Here is a 22,447-nt window from a genome sequence, read left to right as displayed (position 1 = left end):
GGCACCTATTCAAAACAAATGTGTAGTTTGATGACGCACAGTTTGAGCGTAGCATCTTGGGACATGTGGTCTTCACCTCACAGCCGGTGGAAAATAGGACTTGGGCAGAAATCATGTTCATGGATGCGGTTATTAACGTTACTGTAGTGTAAAGCAGAGCAGGACCGAGTGTTGTGGAGCTGAGCACGGCCGCTGGAGAGATTGTTATACAAACACATGGCTCACGAACACCGGGACTTTTATTATGACGGGACGGGACGGGACACATTCGCCGGGCGCCTGCAGTATTTCCGCTCTTCCAGTTATGATTATGAGCTCTGTTTATCATATTAGATACATTTAAGTGTGTTGAAAATTATGTTATGACGTTACTCCGTGCGTTCACTTGTTCACACTTGGACACATTTGGGATATTGTAGGTGCTCAACTGAACAAAATATATAACACTGTCCTAGTGGTTTTTTGATATTTTACTGCAAAAATACTACATAGTGCACCTTTGATCAAAGCTTTTTTTTAAATGCATAAAGCTGTGTGAAACACACTGTCTGCTCTCAAACTCTACCAGGAACATTGGAATGGAATACAATCTAATAAAACAACTGTATATAAGTGCATACATTTGGATGCATGTTTGGCCAGCTAAATTGTCAAATGTGTGTTGGCAGTGCCTGTACAAAACCATCCTATAATTAAAAAAAAATCCATCCAGTGTTTTTTTTAATATCCTTATATGTTTACCCCTGTCTCAAATCGTCCGACCGTGTGACGTCACATGTTCGGACGCCCCTCCCACGATTGTTAACTGACAGCAGCGTTTTAACACAGACCCACCCTGAGTGAGCTCTGTCATCATCATCATCATCACAGCCCACTATTGTTGATATACTAGAGCAGAATGGCGTCTAAGCGATTGTGGTGTTCTGTTCTTGGGTGTAATAATGAACACAGCATTTTGATGTTCCTAAATCCAAACAGCGGAATATGCATTTGCTAAGTTTTGTTTTCAAAGTGAATAGTACCCCCGGATCAACGTCAATGCTTTCATGTTTGTGTGATTAATTTCTCACCAGACTGCTTTATAAGCAGTATAAAGGTCAGTACAAAGCAGGTTTTGCTAAGAAGCTGCTCCTGACAAAAAGGATCAGTACCAACTATTCGTGTTCCTGCTGCACCTCCAGAAGAAGTGAGCGTAGTTTGAAACGCTTGCATGCGTCACAATGAATGCAGTTAAAGTTAACAGGGTAAGTTACATTACGGCATGCTTTCTATGTATGACGTTCTCAATATAATTCATAATCCCACGTTTATAATTAACAATGCGTTATGGTTATTGGGTTATGACAAACTGTGTACGCTGGTGATAAAGTTAACGGGGTCACACTATACTAAGCTTACTTTTGTAGATGGTTTATAGCAGTGTCTGTTACTGATTAAGTCACAAAAAAATGTGTTGTAACAGTTATTACACTGCATAGATAATGCTACACATTACTGACAAGCCTATATTTACCGGAAAAAAAGTTTTTATTGGCATTAGTTGTAACATCAGTCTGCCAATGAACTAACATATACATCAGTAAACACATAGCATTTGTATCTCACTACGCTAACGTTACCCTACCAGAACATACAAAGATAGATCAAAGTGACATTACGTTAACCAACCATTCAGAAATGTCCTGTTTGAGCCTTAATTTTTGAATTTCGTTGGGGCTATCATTTTGTTCCGGGTCCGAATCTGATGACTCTCAAAGACTCCTGTTGACATTCTTTCTCCAAAATATACCCTTTACTGTTGTCAAGGCAACACTCCACTTGTGTTGTGTCAAAAACGCCCAACAGAACAGAGGGGCGGGGTGAGCAAAGCTCATTATCATTTAAAGTCGCATGCACTAATATGGCTTGCTGGAAACAGAGCTGTTTTTGACCGGGTTAAAATGAGTGTTTTCTTACAATACTAATGAGAATTTATTTAATTAAGGTATATTATAAACTTTTCATTTAGACACTAAAGAATCATATTAACTTGTACAAAAATGGCATTATATGACCCCTTTAAACACACTACTCATTCAGGCCTCCTCCCTTTTATTGCTCCTCCTCTGTTAATTTATTTATTTATTTTTTGCATATGCCTTGGGCAGAAATAATTCAAATGAGGGATATTGTGATGTGTGTGTTTCCAGAAGAAAACTTAAGACTACAATCAAGGCTTTTAAGGGAGAGAAACCATCCTTACTGATAAAGAGAATAACTCCCTTTGGAGTGGACTTTGTGCTTTGTAACTTTGGAGACCTTTATTCATGCTCAAACAGCAACATTACATTCATGAAAATTTAGTTGAAAGTTGAAGATGTAAAAAAGCATAACTGATTAACTAAATATGTATATAAAGCTAGGTAATGCATGGGCAAAAACTGACATTGATTTCTCGATTCCTAGAGGTTATAAAAACAAGTAAATCAGTATACCATGTTTTGTTTATATCAAAAGATGGGATATGATGGCAAGTAAATGTATGAATCTTGTTACTATAATTTGTGCATTTGAAGTGATTTGTATCATTGGGTTGAGTTTGTAGAGATGGGCAAATTTAAAGGGACGGTACTCTGATCCTCTGTTGTGAAATAGACAGGTCTCTTTCTGTAATAAAGCAAATTATTGTGAATTTTAAAATTAGAAAACAAACTAAATAAGGCAAACAAAAGGATACAATATAACAAACTAAAGTGAAAGCATTTTGTCTATTTGCTTTTGTTTTTCTTATACCTTGTTCAATATCTTCTATGGTTTCTGGTAATCTTGCGTTCTGGGTTTCAGGGAGAAGCAAAGCGATGAGACCAGAAAAGATGGCCACTGTGCAGAAAATGATCTCTGGGAGGAGAATCCACATGTCTACTAAGAGCATGATAAGAGGACAAATGGATGCAGCCAATCGTGCCATAAAACTTGTGTAGCCAAGACCATTCTGCCTATAGATGTGAAAGGGAGATAACAGAAGCATTTTCAAAAATGAGTGTGCTTAATCATTTGAAAGGGGACATGGTAGATTCTAACCTCATGACTGTAGGATAGAGCTCAGTTGTGTACAGGAAGACAGCTGTGAACGAAGCTTCTGAAAGTCCTTTACCCAACACTGCAATCACAGTCCGAAAAGTCCAGTATTCTAAAACCCCAGACATTCACACGGAAGAGGTCAGAGAAAAGCATCAGGCAACCAAATAACACCTCACATACTATGCCGAATTATAAAAGATGGGTAAAACAGTTTTTGCAAAGCAGTGGTTCTTAAAAAGTTATTTACGGTTCTACGTCGATCCACAGAGTGACACAAAACAGTATCAAAATGTATCCTTAAAAAGAAAATTTCCTTATAATTTCTTAATATTACCAAGTGTGAAATTGAAATGATTGAGTTTTTGGTTTTTAAATATCTTAATATATCCATTTCAGTGGTTTTAAAGGCAAATAATTTGTCATACAAAAATAATTGTGGTCATGATAAACTATGTCTATTCTTGTTGTGAGGGAACCTGTGTTTTATTAAGTCTAGGCTTGCATAATTTTGTTCATGATTTTCAAGGATGGACAATCATCCCATGTTTCAAAATGAATAGAGTTTGGCTGCTGTATGGCTTTTGACATCAGCATCAACAAGTGTTTTCTCACCCCTTTTGAAAGCGGATGCACATATGTATTTTGGTATCTTATTTTATAATTTGTATTTAGGATAGTTTTTTCCTGCTGGCCTTTACCCTATTGGAACCATAGTTTTGTTTTTGGTTGTATTTTTTTAGAACCACGCAAGTGCACTGGCAACTAAAGGGCTTATTTGCTTTAAACTGAAAAGACACATTTAATCTACAAACCTGTAGGTGTGATGATGTTGATGAGTATGCAAAATCCTGTGAGCACCAGTGTCCCACTTTGAGTGACTCTACGGCCGACATTGTTGAGACTATAGTAGCAGAGGATTTTTGCTGGCACCTCTATGGCTGAATAAATGAAGTGCGTCAGGTAAAGATTGAGCCCAAAGCCGGTGATGTTTAGGCTGATGCCGTAGTATGTGGAAGCAACTCCATACCTACAAAAAGGGAAGATGAATGAAGGCTCATTGCTTCCACATAATCACTAAATAGGACTTTCTTCGGTTCTAAAATAAAGTACACACACAAAAACCTACCACACTATTCCGGTAAAGAGTGTGAGTCTCCTTAGCTGTGGGGTTTTGACTAGGTCTAAGTAAGTGTAACTGTGGCCCTGTGGAACCAAAGTTGACACAGTGGACAGAGACTAAGATAGAAACAGAAAGAAAGGTGTTATTGTTGAAATAAGTTCTTTTCAAATATTTAAATGATAGCAAACATAGATGGCGAATGAAACTGTTTACCTCTGGCTTGACTATAGATGTGAAGTCTTTTCTCTTATTAAAAGTAGCACACTTTTGCAGATACTTGTATGCTGTTTCTGCCTTTCCATTGGTTATCAGCCATCGCGCTGATTCAGGGATCCACCTATTAAAGTATTAACCAATCATTTTCAATCGTGATTCTTTCAATCATTTATCCATATATATATATAGTATATCAAATGTTTCTTGAGCAGTAAATCAGCAAATTAGAATGATTTCTGATGGATCATGTGACGAAAACTGCAGTAATGAAGCTGATAATTCTGCTTTGCACCACAGGAATAAATTATATTTTACAGTAAAATATATTCAAATAGAAATTTATTTTCATTTATAAGAGAGGGAGAGTTTTACTATTAAATACTATTAGATACTATTATGTAATTTGCAATGTGAGTGACTTATGGGCCTATCTATGCTCTTTTAGGACAAGGGGGGTGCTGGTGCTCTTGTATGTACGCAGCACTAAAAGTTTTATTATTGTTGCGTTTACTGATGTGATGTGTGAGAGAATAAAAAACAAACTTTCCAGCTGAGGAAATAACATGGTGACATTACAAACAGGCTCTGGCAGTAAGGAAGATTTGGGACTTCATAAAATATAATGGTATTCCCTTACCACCAGGTTGCTGTAGCAAGTAGAATAGGAGAGGTGGCAGTAATAATCAGCATCCTCCAGTCAGTGCACAGATAGGCAAAACCAGCCAGCAGCATGTTGCCTAAAGTCCAGGAAACACTGCTGAACACGCCGATAAATGTACGGTGCTTAGTGTCCACCCACTCAACATCTGCAGAACAGATCAAATGTAATCATTAAAGGGGTCATATAATGCCATTTTTGTACAAGTTAATATGATTATTTAGTGTCTAAATTAAAACTTTGTAATATACTTCAATTTAAAATTCTATTTAGTATTCTAAGAAATCACTCATTTATCCTGGTGAAAAACAGCTCTGTTTTCAGCAAGCCATTTCTGTGCATGTGCCTTTTATGTTAATGAGCTTTGCTCAACCGGCCCCTCTGTTCTGTGGGGGCTTTGAGTGTGAAGCGTTGCTTAGACAACAGGAAAAAGTTTGACAACGCGAGTCTCTCAGGACCCATCTGTGCAAGTTCAACCGTATCAATTCGATATATCAGATATATCAACATCAAAATGACTGCTGTGTTCATTATTACACCCAAGATCAGACCACCACAATCGCTTAGACGCCATTCTGCTCCAGCGTATCCACAATGCGGACAGCTTGTGCTCGCTCAGGGCGGTTCTGAGCTGAAATGCTGCTGTCAATCAACAGTCGTGGGAGTGGTGTCCGATTGTGTGACGTCACACATCGAACGGCTTGATTTCAGACAGGTGAAAACATATAAGGAGATTTAAAAAAAAAACTTGATGGATTTTTATCATTATAGGATGGTTGTGTACAGTCACTACCAACACACATTGCTGTATAATCAACTTGTAAAAGTGCATCTTTTGAGAGAGAGAGAGAGAGAGAGAGAGAGAGAGAGAGAGAGAGAGAGAGAGAGAGAGAGAGAGAGAGAGAGAGAGAGAGAGAGAGAGAGAAATTACAGTTTTCAACTTATTAATAATAATAATAGATTTTATTTATAATGCACTTTTCATTCCGAAGAATCTCAAAGTGCAACAGGGGGGGGGGGGGGGGGATAACAACAAAAAATGAATAACAAGTAAAAATATAGAATACTACAAACAATCAACCAACACAGAAAACAGAACAGAAAACAGAAAACAGAGCTGATGGTGAACAGAAACAGAGCTGATGGTGAACAGAAAACAGCTGGTGGAAGTCTCTGTTAGCTCCGCAGCACACTGTGGTCCACTCCATGTTTCAGATTTCTCCCAGCGGCAGTGTCCTGATGACATCGCCGAGGCAGACAGCTGAAGACCAGATGATGGGTCTTCATGACGATTCAAACGATGGGGATCACCGCAGCACCATGCAGGAGGCAGAACAATTTTTTCGGGCACTTCTGTGGACACACCGGGGTCGGCGCAGAAGTCCAAGCCGCTCCACGGCCGCAATGCAGGACGGAACAGCGGCGCAGCCGAGAAGCGGAACATCCCAACATCATGCCGGACGCCGATTACGATGGCCCAGATGACGCTAGCCCGGTGCAAACTTCAGCCACCATGCAGCTTATGCCCAAGGGAGACCACCAGTGAGCAGTCGCGGCGAGAAACATCAAATGTCCTCCAAACCAGAACCAACCAACCGCAGCAATTCAAACGTAAACATTAGAAGCGGTGGAAAACGGCGAAACGAGGAACAACGTCCTCTCAGTGGCTGCCAGCAATCAGCAACAGCCCCAATTGTAGCTCTGACTGTTAGACTAGTCACAAACATAAGGAAATAAAATAAAATCTAAATCTAATAGTACATTAACATGATCATTTGTGGGTGGAGAAGCGGCGAACAGACGACGCCAGCGTCCTCTCCCCCACGTAATACACAAAAAAAAAAAAAAAAAGGTCAATTGGCAACATGACTGGGTATAAAAAGAACCTCTCAGAGTGGCAATGTCTCTCAGAAGTCATGATGGGCAGAGGATCACCAATTCCTCCAATACTGCGGCAAAAAAATTGAGGACCAATATCAATATCAGAAAAGAGTTTATCATGACTTCTACAGTTTGACTTCTCATGACTTCAGTTATCATCATCTACAGTGCATAATATCGTCCATCGATTCAGAGAATCTGGAACAATCTCTGTACGTAAGGGTCAAGGCCGGAAAACCATACTGGATGCCTGTGATCTTCGAGCCCTTAGACGTCACTGTATCACAAACAGAAATGTGATAAAAAACAACAACTGAAGGACTCCAAGATGGTGAGAAATAAGGTTCTCTGGTATTAACTTTTAGGCCTGAATTCTAAGTGGTATTTGTGGAGAAAACCAGGCACTGGTCATCACCTGTCCAATACATAGACCGGAAAAAAATATGGATGACGCGACTTCATCCATTTCCACTGACTAGAGTTGAAGCTTTCATACACAGCGCTGACACCTTGGGACAGAGTCTGCGCAATAGTGATTTCGGGACCGGAGTCTGTGCAGTAGAGAGCAGGAAGTACAGCCGCGAATCAAAAGCCCGCCCAGAATCTCACAGATGCAGAACGATTAATTATGTTGGTGTGAAATTAACAGTTATGGAAATTAAGCTAAAGCTCTAATCTGCTCCAAAAAACTCCCGAAAAAAGTCTGTTAGTTCCTCAGTTACAACTTCACTCAGAGAAGTCATCGATCTCAACTGTCATGAGGTCACACCCCGTTTTTATAGCACCAAATAACTAACTAAAACTAAACTTGAAATTAAATTATCATGATAAAAACTGCCTACAATGACATTAACTTTGAGGGAAAATATTTGAAGTTTAATTTGATTGTTTAGTTTCTCTCGCTTCCATTAGAAAACACGGAGGGGTGGCTATACTGGGACTGGCCACCAGGGCGATCGAAGCGCAGAGGCTTCAGTTATTTACAGGCCTGGTCCAATACAGTGTAAAAAAAACTAGGGGTTGGAACTCGACAGAATAAATAATAAAAAACTGAAAAAAGTCGGTATAAAACTCCAAATTATGCAAAAGATTAAATAATGGACTCACACGGGTTACTGATAAAGAGCCTGCATGCTCGAAAATATTTACATGTCACAAACATTTACAAAAATTTAAAAAAGCTACAAAAATGAACACATTCTATGTTTTTATTTCAAGAAGACAAAGGAGAGAAAAAAGTGTTCTTTCATAAAACATATATATTTTAATAGGCCTACTTAATATTTAATAAAAACTGCAACTTTGTGGTGAACCTTTTCACATTTATATAGTGCAGTATCATCATCCAGCTCCAAAAGTTTTGTTCTTATCCGAAAATGGCAGTGCAGCCAGACGACTGTTATTGACCTTGTTGGATTCTTTTAATTTTGGACCCTAAAGTGTTCAGACTTGACAAATGGCTTAATGTCCTTAAGAGTCCACAGGATACAATAGAGACGAAAAATACATAGCAAAGAAGAATTGAGGCAGTTAGGTTTCAGACCATACTTACTGAGCACGAATGATATGTTGGTGATTCCCGTCAATGCAAATCCAGTCAGGAAGCGGAAGGTAGCATACATGATGAAGGTGCTTGAGAAAGCGCTAGCAACACTAAACACTATAGCTAACACATATGACAACAGCAGCATGCTCCTACGGCCATACCTGAAAAAAAGCACATAGATGAGCAATGACCCGTCAGAGATTTAATACTGCATTCATTATATGATATGTTTCATTAAACTATATCACACTGGTGAATGATTCTTAATGGAGGATATTGGCACTTTACTTATCACAGAGCACTCCAAAGAACACAGCTCCAGTCATGACGCCCAAAAACAATATGGTGGCTGATGTTTTGGCCAGTCCCCTCCTGTCACAAACTAGATCAAACTGATTGAGAAATTAAGGAGAGAAAAACAGGAAGAAAATGTATAAAAAATATATCTGTGTATGTTTTAGTACAATACAAAAAGATAAAATATAAACATACTACTTGAAATTTAAAAGGGTCATATAATGCCATTTTTGTACAAGTTAATATGATTCTTGTCTAAATTAAAAGTTTGTAATATACTTTAATAAAAAATTCTCATTAGTATTGTAAGAAAACACAAATTTTACCTGGTCAAAAACAGCTCTGTTTTCAGCAAGCCATTTCAGTGCATGCGACTTTAAATGATAATGAGCTTTGCTCACCCTGCCCCTTTGTTCTGTGGGGCGTTTTGACACACACATGTGGAGTGTTGCCTTGACAACAGGTATATAACAGTCGGGCTGAAGCACTGACATTGGGTCACCACAGGAATGTTTCAATAGAGACCTTTATAAACCATCTACAAAAGTAAGCTTAGTGTGGTGTTAGCACTTTAACTTTATCATCAGTTTGTAACTACACAATAACCTTATGAACCCACGTTTATAATCATAATCCCACATTTATAAATTTAGGATTATGAATTATATTCAGAACGTCATACATAGAAAGAATGCTGTAATTTAAGTAAGTAAAATTTATTTGTGTAGATCTTTTCACAGATAAAGTTTTTCACAACAAAAGGAGGAAATACACAACATTTATAAAAACATTACAGTACCTAATCAGAATGAGTAACAAAAACAATAAATGGAAATTAAAAATAAACAGAAATGCACAAAAGATCGGCCTAAATAGAAGTTTTCACCTGTGTCTTAAAAATGTCCACTGAGTCCAGGCAGCGTAAGGAAGAAGACAATGCATTCCACAGTCTTGGTGCCACAGCTTGAAATGAACGTAACCCTCTAGTTTTAAAGTGTGTGTGGCGGGCAACTAAAATCTTTGACCTGTTGATCTTAGACTATGTAAGGACGTATACAGCTGTATCAGGTCAGAGATGTAACAAGGCACCTGTCCTTGTAGAACTCTAAAAGTAAGAACGTCTCGGTTACGTATGTAACCCTCGTTCCCTGAAGGAAGGGAATGGAGACGTTAAGTCAGTACTGACGAAATGGGGGTTTCGCTTAGAAAGCCAGCTGCCTTCAATCTCATTAGAATTTGAAATTAGAATTTGCCTAATGCAACCCCGCCCCACTGCATGGGTATAAACGGCGTTGCATAGCAGGGTGAGGAGCCGAGGCCGACCACCCTGGCCATACCAGCGGTACAGCGGATGTGGCATGGGGACGTAATGTCTCTGTTCACTTCTTTCAGGGAACGAGGGTTACATACGTAACCGAGACGTTCCCTTTCAGTCAGTACACTACAAGTTACATCAGTACTGACAAAATGGGGATCCCAGTCTAATCACGCCACAGCGGCTGTCTTCCAGTGTCCTGGGCTGACCTGTGCACCCTGCCTCGGAGTTTAACATGACTAGGGGCCGGCTCATATACCAAGGTACACTGGGAAGAATATTCCACTTGGAGAAATGCAATCACAGTCCCTACCCGTAGGAAGGACTTAGGAATACACGTATGACCCACGTATGGGGTGCATACGGAGAACCTGGAGTATCCAGCCACAGGTGGAAACGTTTTTCAACCCCAGGGGTGGCAAGGGTCTTGCCAAGGGAAGACACGTGCTCAAGGAGACTTACCGTGGAGAATACAAATGTGACGGTTGGCCTGCGGCACGAGGGCTGGGACCATTCGGACATGCACTCTGGTGCCGGCATCAACAGTGCTGGAAGAACTCAGGGCCTTCGGGGAGGCTCACCTGAGCGAATATAAGCGCACATATCCAGTCCGTTTTTGGAGGGGAATGGCGCAGCAAGCGAAGACACCAGCGTGTGTCCAGTCACTGGCCATCTGGGGGCGAGTATACGAGAGGACACAGGCTCCACTCGCAGATTATAGAACCTAGTGAATGTGTTGGGTGTTGCCCAGCCTGCAGCTCTACAAATGTCTGTCAGCGAGGCTCCACACGCTAAAGCCCAAGAGGCAGCTGCACTTCTAGTGGAGTGTGCTTTTACCCCAAGGGGGCATGGCAAGCCCTGAACCTGGTAAGCCAGGACAATGGCGTCCACTATCCAGTGAGACAGCCTCTGCTTGAAGAGAGCCTTCCCTTTCTGCTTCCCTCCATAACAGACAGAGCTGGTCTGAGGTCCTAAAGCATTGCGTCCTGTCTACATAAGCGCAAAGGGCGCGTACTGGACAGAGCAGTGCCGAGGCTGCCTCCTCCAAGAGCAGCGCTTGCAGGTTCACCACCTGGTCCCTGAAGGGGGTGGTAGCAACCTTGGGCACATTTCCCGTTGGGTGGCAAAAAAATCCAAGCACGCTTCGTCAACTGAAAATGCCTACAGGTCTCCTACCCTCTTGATCAAAGCCAGAGCAAAGAGAAGCGCTGTCTTCATTGACAGGAAATTAAGCTCCACCGTCTGCAGTGGCTCGAAGGGAGCCATACGCAGGACAGTTCACCTCTGAGCGGCCTATCTCCGGTCAGCTGCTTAGCCTGCTGTTTAGCCGGCTTTGGGGCGGAGACAGGCTGTGCGGCCCTCCTGCGGACACCTCCGCACTTCGGCTCAGGTGAAGGCTGCTGCTGCGGCCTCGATGGGGAGAGGACTGAGGCGTCTGGGCCAGCGGCAAAGTGGAAGCAGCAGCGGGCCGCCAGGGCAGGATGTGTTTAATAGCCTCAGTCTGTCTCAGCACAGCGGAGAACTGTTGGGCGCAGTCCTCAACCACCCCGCCGAATAGCCCATTCGAATTCGCCCATTCGCTCCCGTCTCAGCGCTTCCTAAACGCTGAGACGGGAGCGTTTAGGAAGCGGGTCCTATCAGACTCACATATCTCAACCAGGTTAAGCCATAGACGGTGCTCCTGGACCACACAAGTGGACATCACCTGAGAGCCTGCGTGGTCACTTTCGTCGCCTATAGGACGAGGTCAGTGGCCATGCGCAGCTCATGCACAAAAGCAGGGTCAGCACTGCGCTTGTGCATGTCTCTGAGCATCCTGGCCTGATAAACCTGGAAACACCAGCGCTAACATCTGGTAGAGCCACAGGTTGCAGTACCGAAGAGGGGGGTGTGGCCCGAGGAATACTTGTCGGGTTGGCCCACACAGACAGCCTCAGATTACCCTGATCACCAGCCAAAGTACTGCCTCACGAGGAGACAGTAGATCGGGGTGTGGTAGAGGGAATGAATGCGCGAACGGAGCTCGGGCGAAACATCTTTAAAAAGAAGCAGCTCTTTTAGAGAGGAGTAACTCAGGCAGAGTGCTGAGACGCCCAGGGAGAACACACACCTGCACAGATCACTGTGAAGATCGGACAGGAATGCAGAACTTACACGACACTTTCTAAAGCCAAGTGGCGTGTTATCTGCGTGCATTTTGAGCTATCCACGTGTATGTCTATGCCGTGTGATTCCGCGTGAATCTAGTCTACACCTAAACCATCCATCGTCACCGTATGTGATTCCGCGTGTATGTCTATGCCGAAATGAACCATTATGTGTGTGTGTGTGTGTCCACAATGTAAATGGATTTATAAACTTACTAAATTATGTTTTTTTGGAAAATGTAAAAATGCAGAATGTTTCTTGTGATGGGTAGGTTTAGGGATCAGGGTGGGGTGTAGGCAATCGTTATTGTGATTGACATGGCCAAATGAAATGTTTAGAATCGGTTGCAGGGCATTTCCACTGAACTGGTTGGGGGGCGGGGGGGGATAACGCATATGACATCATACGACATCATATGACATCATACCCATGTGCCTTGAGAAACTCATTGCGATTGGTCGATGAGATGATACCAGGAACGCCCAGGCGTCCGATAGGCGTTCTTGTTTCATGATCGGAACGCCCAAGCCGCAGCTGGACCCTTCTCATTTTACTGGTGTAGGTTAAAAGCCTTGCTGCAGAATTCTGGGCAGTCTGGAGGTGACAAAAATCTTTCAAAAATTTAGACACATAAAAAAACTGTTACAATAGACTAAACGAGATGAAATAAAAGCATGAATGATCATCTCCAATTCGGCCTTTGACACCAAGGCTCATCTTTTCAAAATGTTCCTTAATTGAAAAAAAAAAACGTTTTAATAAGTTGATTCGAGTGTTTCTCCAAAGACATGGCCGAATCAAAAACAACACCTAGGCTCCTAAGACTCGGCTGGACAGACGAGCTTAGGGCACCAATATGTTGTTTTATCTGAGGGATGCTTTGCTCATGAGCAATGATCAGTGTTTCAGTCTTAGCTGAGTTCTGGAGTAAAACGTTATCATTTAGACACTGCTTGATACTGCTCAGACAGCTGATCAAAGAAAACAGTTTATGTAACTCAGTAGGGTAAAAGAGCAGTACAACTAAATGTCGTCTGCATACAGATGATAGGAAACATCAATAAACTGGCCAATTATCTATTCTAGCGGCAGTATGTAAAGGAAAGAATAAGGAAAAGAATCGGTCCCAGGACAGAACCCGGAGGTACACCACTCAATAAACCGGCAGTATATGACATGATCTGATTAATAAAGAAAACAAAACTTCTACCGGAAAGATAAGAGGTAAACCATTTCATAGCTGATTTAGATATCCCTACTAGATCATGTAGTCAGATGTAAGGTCCAGTAAAACACACGGTATGCTTCCCAGAATCAGCTGACATCAAAATATCACTCAAGACTTTAATTAATGCAGTTTCCATAGAATGTTTTTATGGAAACCTGACTGATATTTGTTATAAATATAATTTAACTTTAAGAAAGTAGTAAGTTGCTCTGCTACAACTTTCTCTAGAATCTTAGCCATAAAGGGGAGTTTGGAAATAGGCCTATGATGGGTTGAAGTGGGTCTATACTGGGCTTTTTAAGAACAGGTTCAACAATAGCATGCTTAAAGAAGTTAGGAACCACACCAGTTAAAAGAGAATTATTGATAAATTCTACAACACGGGCCAATACTATCAAAAACCTGCCTAAACAGCATAGTCGGGAGAACATCACTGTGAAAGGAAGAAGGTTTCAGCTTATCTAGCAAAGTGGTGACCTTATGCAATGTCACTAATTTAAAAGAGAAACACGGATGGGGAAGAGCCAAGGTACATGCCTTGATACACAGGCAGGAGGAGGTAAGATACTAACTCTAATATCCCTAATCTTCTCAACAGAAGAAGTTAAGGAATGCATTACTGTCTGATGGAGAGAGCACTGCAATTGGAGGGACAGATGTTGAAATAACAGTTTATGCTGTCAAACAAGAATTTGTGTTTTTTCTTAGATGACAGGAGTATTTAGTTCTAGCACTTTTCAGAAGTTCATTTAAGCAGTTAATTCCCTAAAATAGAGCCTGTGAACTTCGAGTTTGGTTGTTTTCCATAAGCGTTCTATTTTCCAACATTTACTTCTACAACTCTGGATAGATTTATTTATCCAGGGGAAGGGCTTTTTAAGAGAAACAATGTTTGAGTTCACAGGTGCCACTTCATCTAAAATAGCTAAACATTAACTGTTAAAAGACTCAGCATACACATTTGCATCACTGCAACCCTTTAGTCGGCATGGCTCAAACAACAGAAAACTTCCAAGCAACATCTTGGTCAATAACTCTCCTTTGAGCCTTAATTCTCGGGGTGAGGGGTCCCGAGACCTGAGGTAAATTCAGGTTAAAGAAAACAACAATGATCACTCATGCACATCCTCCACACACACATTTACTATCTCTAGACCTAATGAGAAAACAAGGTCCAGGGAGTGCACCGTGTAGGTCCTGAGACATGTTGCATAAAGTTAAAAGAGTCAGTCAGTAATGGGTAAGAGATCTGTAGCTGCAATACATACAATACCATCAAATCTCCAATAATTAAAACTTTCTTCAGCTTGATTATAGAGGATCTATAAAATCTGTAAAATCAGTAAGGAAGATGCCTGTAGGACCAAGAGGGCGGTAAATTACCACACAATAATACATTAACAGAACCAACCTTAATCATCTGTGACTCTAAAGAGGAGGTTTCGTAGTGAATTACTCTGCATAAGAATCTGTCACGATATACAGCAGCATTCGAGGTGTCCCAATCACAGAGCAGCCTGCAGGGTAGAGCTCATTTAAATGAACAGCTTCCTTATCCTTTTGCCACGTTTCTGTTAGAAACATACCTTCTGCACCTTATTAGTGATGGAATGAGCATTTATCAGTGCGATGATGGCAAGCCGGTCTCCTTAATGGCAAGTTGTAGTGGACGCAAACACCTGATACAATCATGTGGTTTCCAGCGGGGCTGAGGTTAGGCAGGTCGGCCACAAACTGCAATTCCAGAGTGTTTCCTCCACCGGCCCACGATGAACAAAGGAGATCTCGTCCAGTGAGCACCTGCATCCCGAGGAAAAACAGGCAGCAGTCAATGCAGCCACCACCCGCAAAAAAGCTTGGGCACCCCATCCATGAAGACAGTCTCATTCCGACCTGAATGCCAGCTCTGCAGTCTCTTCTCCTTCGTCTCCTCTTGGGATTACCACGAAAAACAAAAATTTATGTAGGCTGGTCACACACACTAACGGGGGCGGAAAAGTTTGACTATAAATTTTCCAGTTGTTACAAGTCCTTCCATATACACTCAGGGGGAAATGATCATATGTCGAAACAGCAGTGGCACAGTAGTTTAAAGGCAGGGTTGATGTGACCATAAAAGAGATGAAAACAAACAAATAAAAACTACATAAATGTGATGCAGCAACGGTTATGCCAAACAAAGGCGCCATCTTCTCTGGATTTAACTTACCCTGAAAACTTTAGCCGCATTTATCATGATGCAAGCGTTTCAAACGTTACACTCACTTCTTCTGGAGGTGCAGCAGGAACACAAATTGTTAGTATCGATCTTTAGTACCGCAAACTTGCTTTATACTGACCCTCTGGTGAGAAATGATTTGCACGGTGCAAACTTGAAAACATTGCCATTGATCGGGGTAATATTCCCTTCGAAAACAAAACTCAGCCACTGCGTCTTCAGCGGTTTGGATTTAGGAACATCAAAATGCTGTATTCATTATTGCAACCAAAAACAGGACACCACAACAGTAGTGGACTGTGATGAGCTCACTCAGGGTGGGTCTGTGTTGAAACGTTGCTGTCAATCAACAATCGTGGGAGGGGCGTCGAACTGCCAACACACATTTCCATACAATCAGCTTGTAAAAGTGCATGTACCATTATATGACCCCTTTAAGTGCATTTTAATACATTTAATAGTGGGCCATCAGGAGACTTTACCTGTGTGGCGAGAGTGCTGATGAACGTGCTGTTGTCATATTCCCATCCATTCTGACACTCCACTACAGCAACCTCTGAGGGACTGCTGGAGGAGTTTGACAGCAGGTGGAACTGAGGATGCGAGAACATATGACAGGAAGCAAGAGTCCCATCCTCCTGCACTGGAATACTGACAGTCAGTCTCTCTTCTCGACTCAGATTCCCAAGGATCCCGTCAGCATCCAGAGAGCTGATGTTGCAGTGATGAGACGGGATGGCGGCGATAAAATTGTTCATCAGGAAGTGACATGGGATAGTGATACGAGGTATGGACATTAGAAAGAGCAGTGCAATCTGATAACGGCCAAACCCATCTGCCTCGTCCAAAATGCTGTCAAACTTAATTGTCATCTGGAATTTCAGACAATAAAACATCAATATGTCATAACTGATATAAAGGTTAGGCCTAATATTTATTTGACGACTTTTATACTACCATTAAAAAGTTTGGCATCAGTTAGTAAAAAAAAAAAAAAGGGATATTAATACTTTTATTAAGTTTTTATTCATCAAAAGTGATAGGAAAGACATTTACATTAATATAAAATATTTCTATTGAAAAGTTCTATTCATCAAAGAATATTGTTTTTTTTCCTACAATATATTAAGCAGCACAATGTTTTCAACATTGATAATATTGAGATATGTTTCTTAAACAGCAAATCTACATATTAGAATGATTTCTAAAGGATCATGCAACACTGAAAATTCAGCTTTGCCATTACAGGAATACAATACATCATTAATTAAAATAAAAAACAGCTAGATATTTTACAAAAACATGTCAGCAACCCAAAATGTTTGAACTGTAGTGTATATTTATTTATATTTATATGTACATACACTGTAAAAAATGATATGTTCAATAAGTTATGCCAACATGTTTTTACATTGTTTTAACTCGTCAGAATATGTTAAGAAAAAACTGTTATACAAGATGTAACTAATTGTTTAAAATCAGTTTAACATAATCTAAGTTGAAATAACTTTAACATCTAAGTTGATTGTACTTAAAATTTTCAGGCTTTGACTTTTTTTTTTTTTTTTTTACAGTGTACATTATGTGGTTGTGTAATAATAACAACAAAAGGATCATTGACTAGAGGCATTTTTAAATTATATTCCACCCATCTAATTCTAAACATAGGTTACATCATTGACTATATGAGAAACGTACTTGTTTACTTTCGTAACCTCGGTTCCCTGAGAGAGGGAAAGAGTATTGCGTATGGGAAAAGCACCTTTTCTCGAGAATATGAAGCAAAACTTTATTATATAAAGGTATCTATGTAAAGCGCAGTGTCGCTGCACGGCAATAGCACGGTGTGAGGAGCGCTCTGATTGGCCGGGCTGCGGCAACTGCAGGAACCTATGGAGAGGGGTGGCTGAGGAGAGCGAGTCAATTTGGAGACCGCTGAAAAAGGGTCATAAATTAGCATACTGGAGGCTATATAAGACCCTGTTTCGCTATAGGTATCAGGTTTTAAAAATCGACTGAAGCGACACCTGAGAAGCACCAGCACAGCACAGAACCAAATACTTGTTCCCTCTCTCAGGGAACCGAGGTTACGAAAAGTAACCGAGTACGTTCCCTATCGAGAGGTCTCTCATATTGTGTATGGGAACACAATGTAAAACGCAGTGCGTGCTGACTGACCCAAAATCCCCAACTGAATGAGGGAAAGTCAAAAAACCTCTAGAGAGACAGACACAGGCGGGCTTCATAAGGGGAATGAAGAACCGGAAGAGTCGGTTAGTTTGAACACCTGACCGGACATAGTCGGATCTATGGTAGCGTGTAATGGTGCTTAAGAACGATTGTGTATAAGCGGAATGCAATATAAGCAATCGTGTTAACAGGGCTGCAGAAGGGCCCTTAGAGGGAGAAAAGCACAGTTCTTGGAGAAAGCACTTCTGCCACTTTGCATGAGTGTTCGTCGATGTTTCGGGCAGCACATCAGTCAGAAAACCACTGACCACTTTAAAGCATAGATCCGCCTGATAGCGGGGGTTCTAGCTTCCGAAATAGTGTTCATAACTTTGTCAGAGAGGTTTCCGGATACCCGTTGATGGGCCATACGTGAAGGGCCCATAGCTTGGGACTGGGATGCCAGATCTTCCCTTTCGCCTGCGTGAGGAGGTCTTTCCTCAGCGGAATGGGCCATGGGGCTGTGTCTGATAGCTGAATAAGTTCGGAGAACCATGTGCGGTTCTTCCAAAGTGGGGCTATTAAAAGCACTGTGGATACTGTCTCTCTGATCTTCTTGATGGTTTGCGGCAGCATCGCGATCGAAGGGAGCATATAGAGGGAGTCTGGGACAAAACATGGGCCAGGGTGTCCCTGCATTTGGAGAAAAATATTGGGCAGCGAGTTTTGTCTTCTGAAGTGTGCACTGTGATGTAAGCCGCTCATTTATGAGTCTTGAGTCTATGACTGTGCCCAGAAAAGATACTGTACTGATAAGCCTGCCCCTCGAAGGCGAATCTCAAGAATGGCCTGTTGTGTGGGGCTGTCTGAACGTGAAAGTGTGGCTTTTTCAAGATCTATTGTGAAAAACCAATCCTCGGGGCGAATGTGTGCAAGGATTTGTTTCACCGTCAGCATCTTGAACAAGCATGTCATAAGTGCTTTGTTCAGATGTCTGAAGAATGGGCCTTAGACCACCATCCATTTTCGGGATGAGGAATTACCGACAGTAAAAACCTGACTCGCTAGCGTTGTATGCACTGTTTCCACAACTCTCTCCTTTAACAGTTTCAACACCTCAGTGAGAAGCACGTGACTGACACTGATTCTCATTGAGGGCTCGACCACTCCTGCACCCAAGCACTTTTCACAAAGCGCACTCGCGCTATAAATGTGAGGCGCGCGCCCACTGCAAAGCCCGCGCCTCACATTTATAGTGCTCGTAGCACAAGTGCGCTTTGTGAAAAGTGCTTGGGTGCAGTAGTGCAGACTGTAAAGTGGGCACATTTCCTAAATAGAAAAAGCTCTTTTGTGTTTCGTTGTAAATAATGTGCAGTACCTGCGGCACAAGCCAGCAAGTGAGTCCCCAGGGGTAAACGCTCACAGCGTTAGTGTGCAGACAAGAGTGTTTGACACAGGCTAGTTGACTGCAATATTTCATCTCCAGTCACTAAGGGAACTGGGAGAATGTAAGGAAGGTCGGGTGGTATGGATGCCATTTTACAATGCCATTATGCTCTAGTCTAGACCGAGAGCACGTGTGCAGACAGGCTATTTGACCACAGGCTAGTTGACTGCAATATTTACATCTCCAGTCACCTGTACCAAGGGAACTGGCAGAATAGAAGGAAGTCCATGGTGTAATCCGGCCGCGGCAGGATATATGAGTGATTTTGTGGGGCTGAATTAACAGTGCTTATGCAGGGGTGCACATTGTAGACACATTGCCTACAGTGTTTAAACCTCTCCAGTCGTCTGAATAGAGGGGCCTGGGAGAAATGATAGTGAAAAAGGCGCAGGGTTTGGCAGCCATATTACGACGCCTTTATGCTCTGACAGTGAGTGTTTGCTATGACGTAATTCGTGCTCTAGTCAGCGAATGCACGCTGTGGAGAGTGTATGCGCTGTCATGACAAGGCAGCCATTACAACTTCCTTGGCAGTAAGCGCGCGCTGCAGTGAGAACGGCTGTGACGTAAGCCAAGTTCTCGACATATCCAGGAGCCCGAGTTCGCTCGTCTAACTTACTCTAGTATTCTCTGCGGCGGAATGAGAGTTTGAGTTTGTTTATCTACTCTAGTATTCTCTGTACGCGACGGTTCTGGGCACGGTGGAACGAGAGAAGAGGAAGAGTGAGGAAAGCTCTGTGGTGGCGGCGGGGAAAAGAAGCATCGCGGTGGCGGCAGAGTGAAGAGAGCTTCGACTTGAGTTTGTTCATGTACTCTAACAATCTCTCTCCGCTGCGCTTCTTTAGCGCGGCGGAACGAGAGAAGAGGGAGAGTGAGGAGAGCTCCGTCTTTCCGTGGCCCTTCTTTGGCACGGCGGAACGAGAGAAGAGGGAGAGAGTCCTCGCATTAGAACAAGCCTGTAAGCTCTTTGAAGGGGTGTTGCAGCGGCAACAAACACACACACACACACACACACACAACATAGACACACAGAATAAAGGATATTTAACACCGGATGGCGCAGCTGGAATGCAGGTGGCTGAAGGCGGAGACCCGGTGGGAATCCGGCGTCCTCAGGGCTGCAGGGAAGTTCCGCTGGTTGCTTTTCGACGGCGGTTTGCTCGATTCCGGAGGTCAGCGACGGTGTCACTGAAGGAGATAAAATCTGATACCTATGGCGAAACAGGGTCTTATATAGCCTCCAGTATGCTAATTTAAGTCCCTTATTCGGCTGTCTCTCTAGAGCGCCCCCATTGGCTCGCTTTCCTCAGGCTCCTGCAGTTGCCGCGGCCCGGCCAATCAAAGCGCTCCTTGTGCCATGCTATTGCTGTACAATGACACTGCGCTTTACATAGATACCTTTAAACAATAAAGTTTTGCTTCATATTCTCGAGAAAAGGAGCTTTTCCCATACGCAATATGAGAGACATCTCGATAGGGAACTAAACTACACAAATAAGTTCATCATAAATCAATTAGTAAATCATTGAGACATCATTGTATGCGATACAACTTCATCACAGACTATTTCAATGATTCTGTAAGGGCCTTTTATTAAACTTACTGGGTTGTTGGATTCTGAAAACACTGTGAAGCAGCATGAACCCTTTTAAAGCTCATTCTTTCAGCCTACATTAGCCTCAAAGCAGGCAACGGACAACAGGGGGTACAGAACTCTGTTTGAATGCTGAGCACAGCTGTTGAGACGCACACTAGATGGACTGAATGATTACAGTTTAGAATAGTAGTTATTCGATGTAAAAAGTTTAATTCCATTACTTATTAAGGTGGACACTGCAAAATGTGTGTTACGTTTAATTTGATTGTACTTGCTTATCCTCTAATAATGATTCTGTGAAAATATCCTCACATTAACCAAAACTTTATTCAGTCAAGAATAAAATTTAACTTTATTCCAGTCAATATTTAAAATGAAAATAAAATGTTCTTAAAAATTGTCCATTGTGAAGCTGTTGGTTTTTCATGATCACAATGATTAAAAATATATAGGTATTTTATTTCAATCAATATTCTTGTGTTTTCAAAAGCATGATACTATGCCATCGGTGTTAAAAAACAAGATAAAAAGACACTCACCTCTTCTTCCGCTTGATTATTGAAATATATGAGCAGTCTTTGTAGAGTGCAGTGATGGTAAAAAGCATCAACAAGCAGAGTAAAACACAGACAGAAAAATATTGGAGGATAACAATGAACAGTACTTCTTAAAGAAAGGCTAAATAAAGCCCCTCCCCAAACACCCTTCATCTTTCCTCCCTTTCTGCCTCCTTCAATTATAGAGGCAAGATTAGTATGTAACGAATTATAGTAATATTTTTTTATGCCACAATACCATTTTAATAACCGTTTGTACTCAAACAAGTTGTTCTGTCCAGGATTAGAATTAAAAAGTCTCATGGACACAAAGATCAGGTGCAATTACATTGTTCTCAAACTTTACCATTCTTGACAAATGGCCTAAAATTTTCAAAATTTCGATGATGTATGTTACTTAGTATCTACATATTTGTGAGCGACACACACACACACGCACACACACACACACACACACACACACACACACACACACACACACACACACACACACACACAGGTTCACTTTGTGGAGATTCTATTTAGACATAATGGCTTTTATACAAATTCTACGCTCAAACCTACCTATCACTAGCCTAACATATCACTGAAAACTTTCTGCATTTTTATATTTTCTACAAAACTCAATTCTGTATGGTATATAAACTTGTTTTCTCATGGGGATCTCAATCATGGTGACACAAGTCCTCATTAAGTCAGTGTACATTCAGGTTGAAGTCTAGCACCGGTATAAAAAAAAGAAAAGAAAAATAGTACTTTAACAGTAAAGGCAATTATAATATAATAAATGCTGTTGTTTGAACTTAAAGAGACAATCTTAACAAATGTATGTAATTAAAATATATATATATATATATATATATATATATATATATATATATATATATATATATATATATATATATATATATATATATATATATATATATATATAATCAGCATGTTAAAATGCTGATTATATTTATATGATTATATATATTAATATGCTGA

General features: G+C 41.4%; 1 protein-coding gene across 2 annotated transcripts; it reads right to left on the bottom strand.

Annotated features, from left to right (window-relative positions):
• Positions 1–1,577: 1,577 nt before the first annotated feature.
• Positions 1,578–21,547, bottom strand: LOC137091312 (solute carrier family 22 member 7-like). 2 transcript variants are annotated; one of them, XM_067455609.1, is made up of 10 exons: positions 21,440–21,547; positions 16,170–16,559; positions 8,770–8,873; positions 8,488–8,642; positions 5,034–5,202; positions 4,394–4,517; positions 4,187–4,296; positions 3,873–4,087; positions 3,061–3,169; positions 1,578–2,975 (listed from the first exon to the last, which is right to left on the bottom strand). In XM_067455609.1, exons 2-10 carry the CDS (start codon positions 16,557–16,559, stop codon positions 2,597–2,599), a joined length of 1,755 nt encoding a protein of 584 aa, XP_067311710.1. In that variant the 5' UTR covers positions 21,440–21,547; the 3' UTR covers positions 1,578–2,596. The 2 variants fall into 2 exon arrangements, with proteins under 2 accessions (XP_067311710.1, XP_067311709.1); XM_067455608.1 differs by lacking the exon at positions 21,440–21,547 and having other exon boundaries at positions 16,170–16,583.
• Positions 21,548–22,447: the final 900 nt, after the last annotated feature.

This window comes from Pseudorasbora parva, chromosome 10 (genome assembly GCF_024679245.1).
Source record: "Pseudorasbora parva isolate DD20220531a chromosome 10, ASM2467924v1, whole genome shotgun sequence".
NCBI lineage: Eukaryota > Metazoa > Chordata > Actinopteri > Cypriniformes > Gobionidae > Pseudorasbora > Pseudorasbora parva.
The sequence above is the reverse complement of the archived record's forward strand: the minus strand, read 5'-3'. Positions and strand labels throughout refer to the sequence as shown.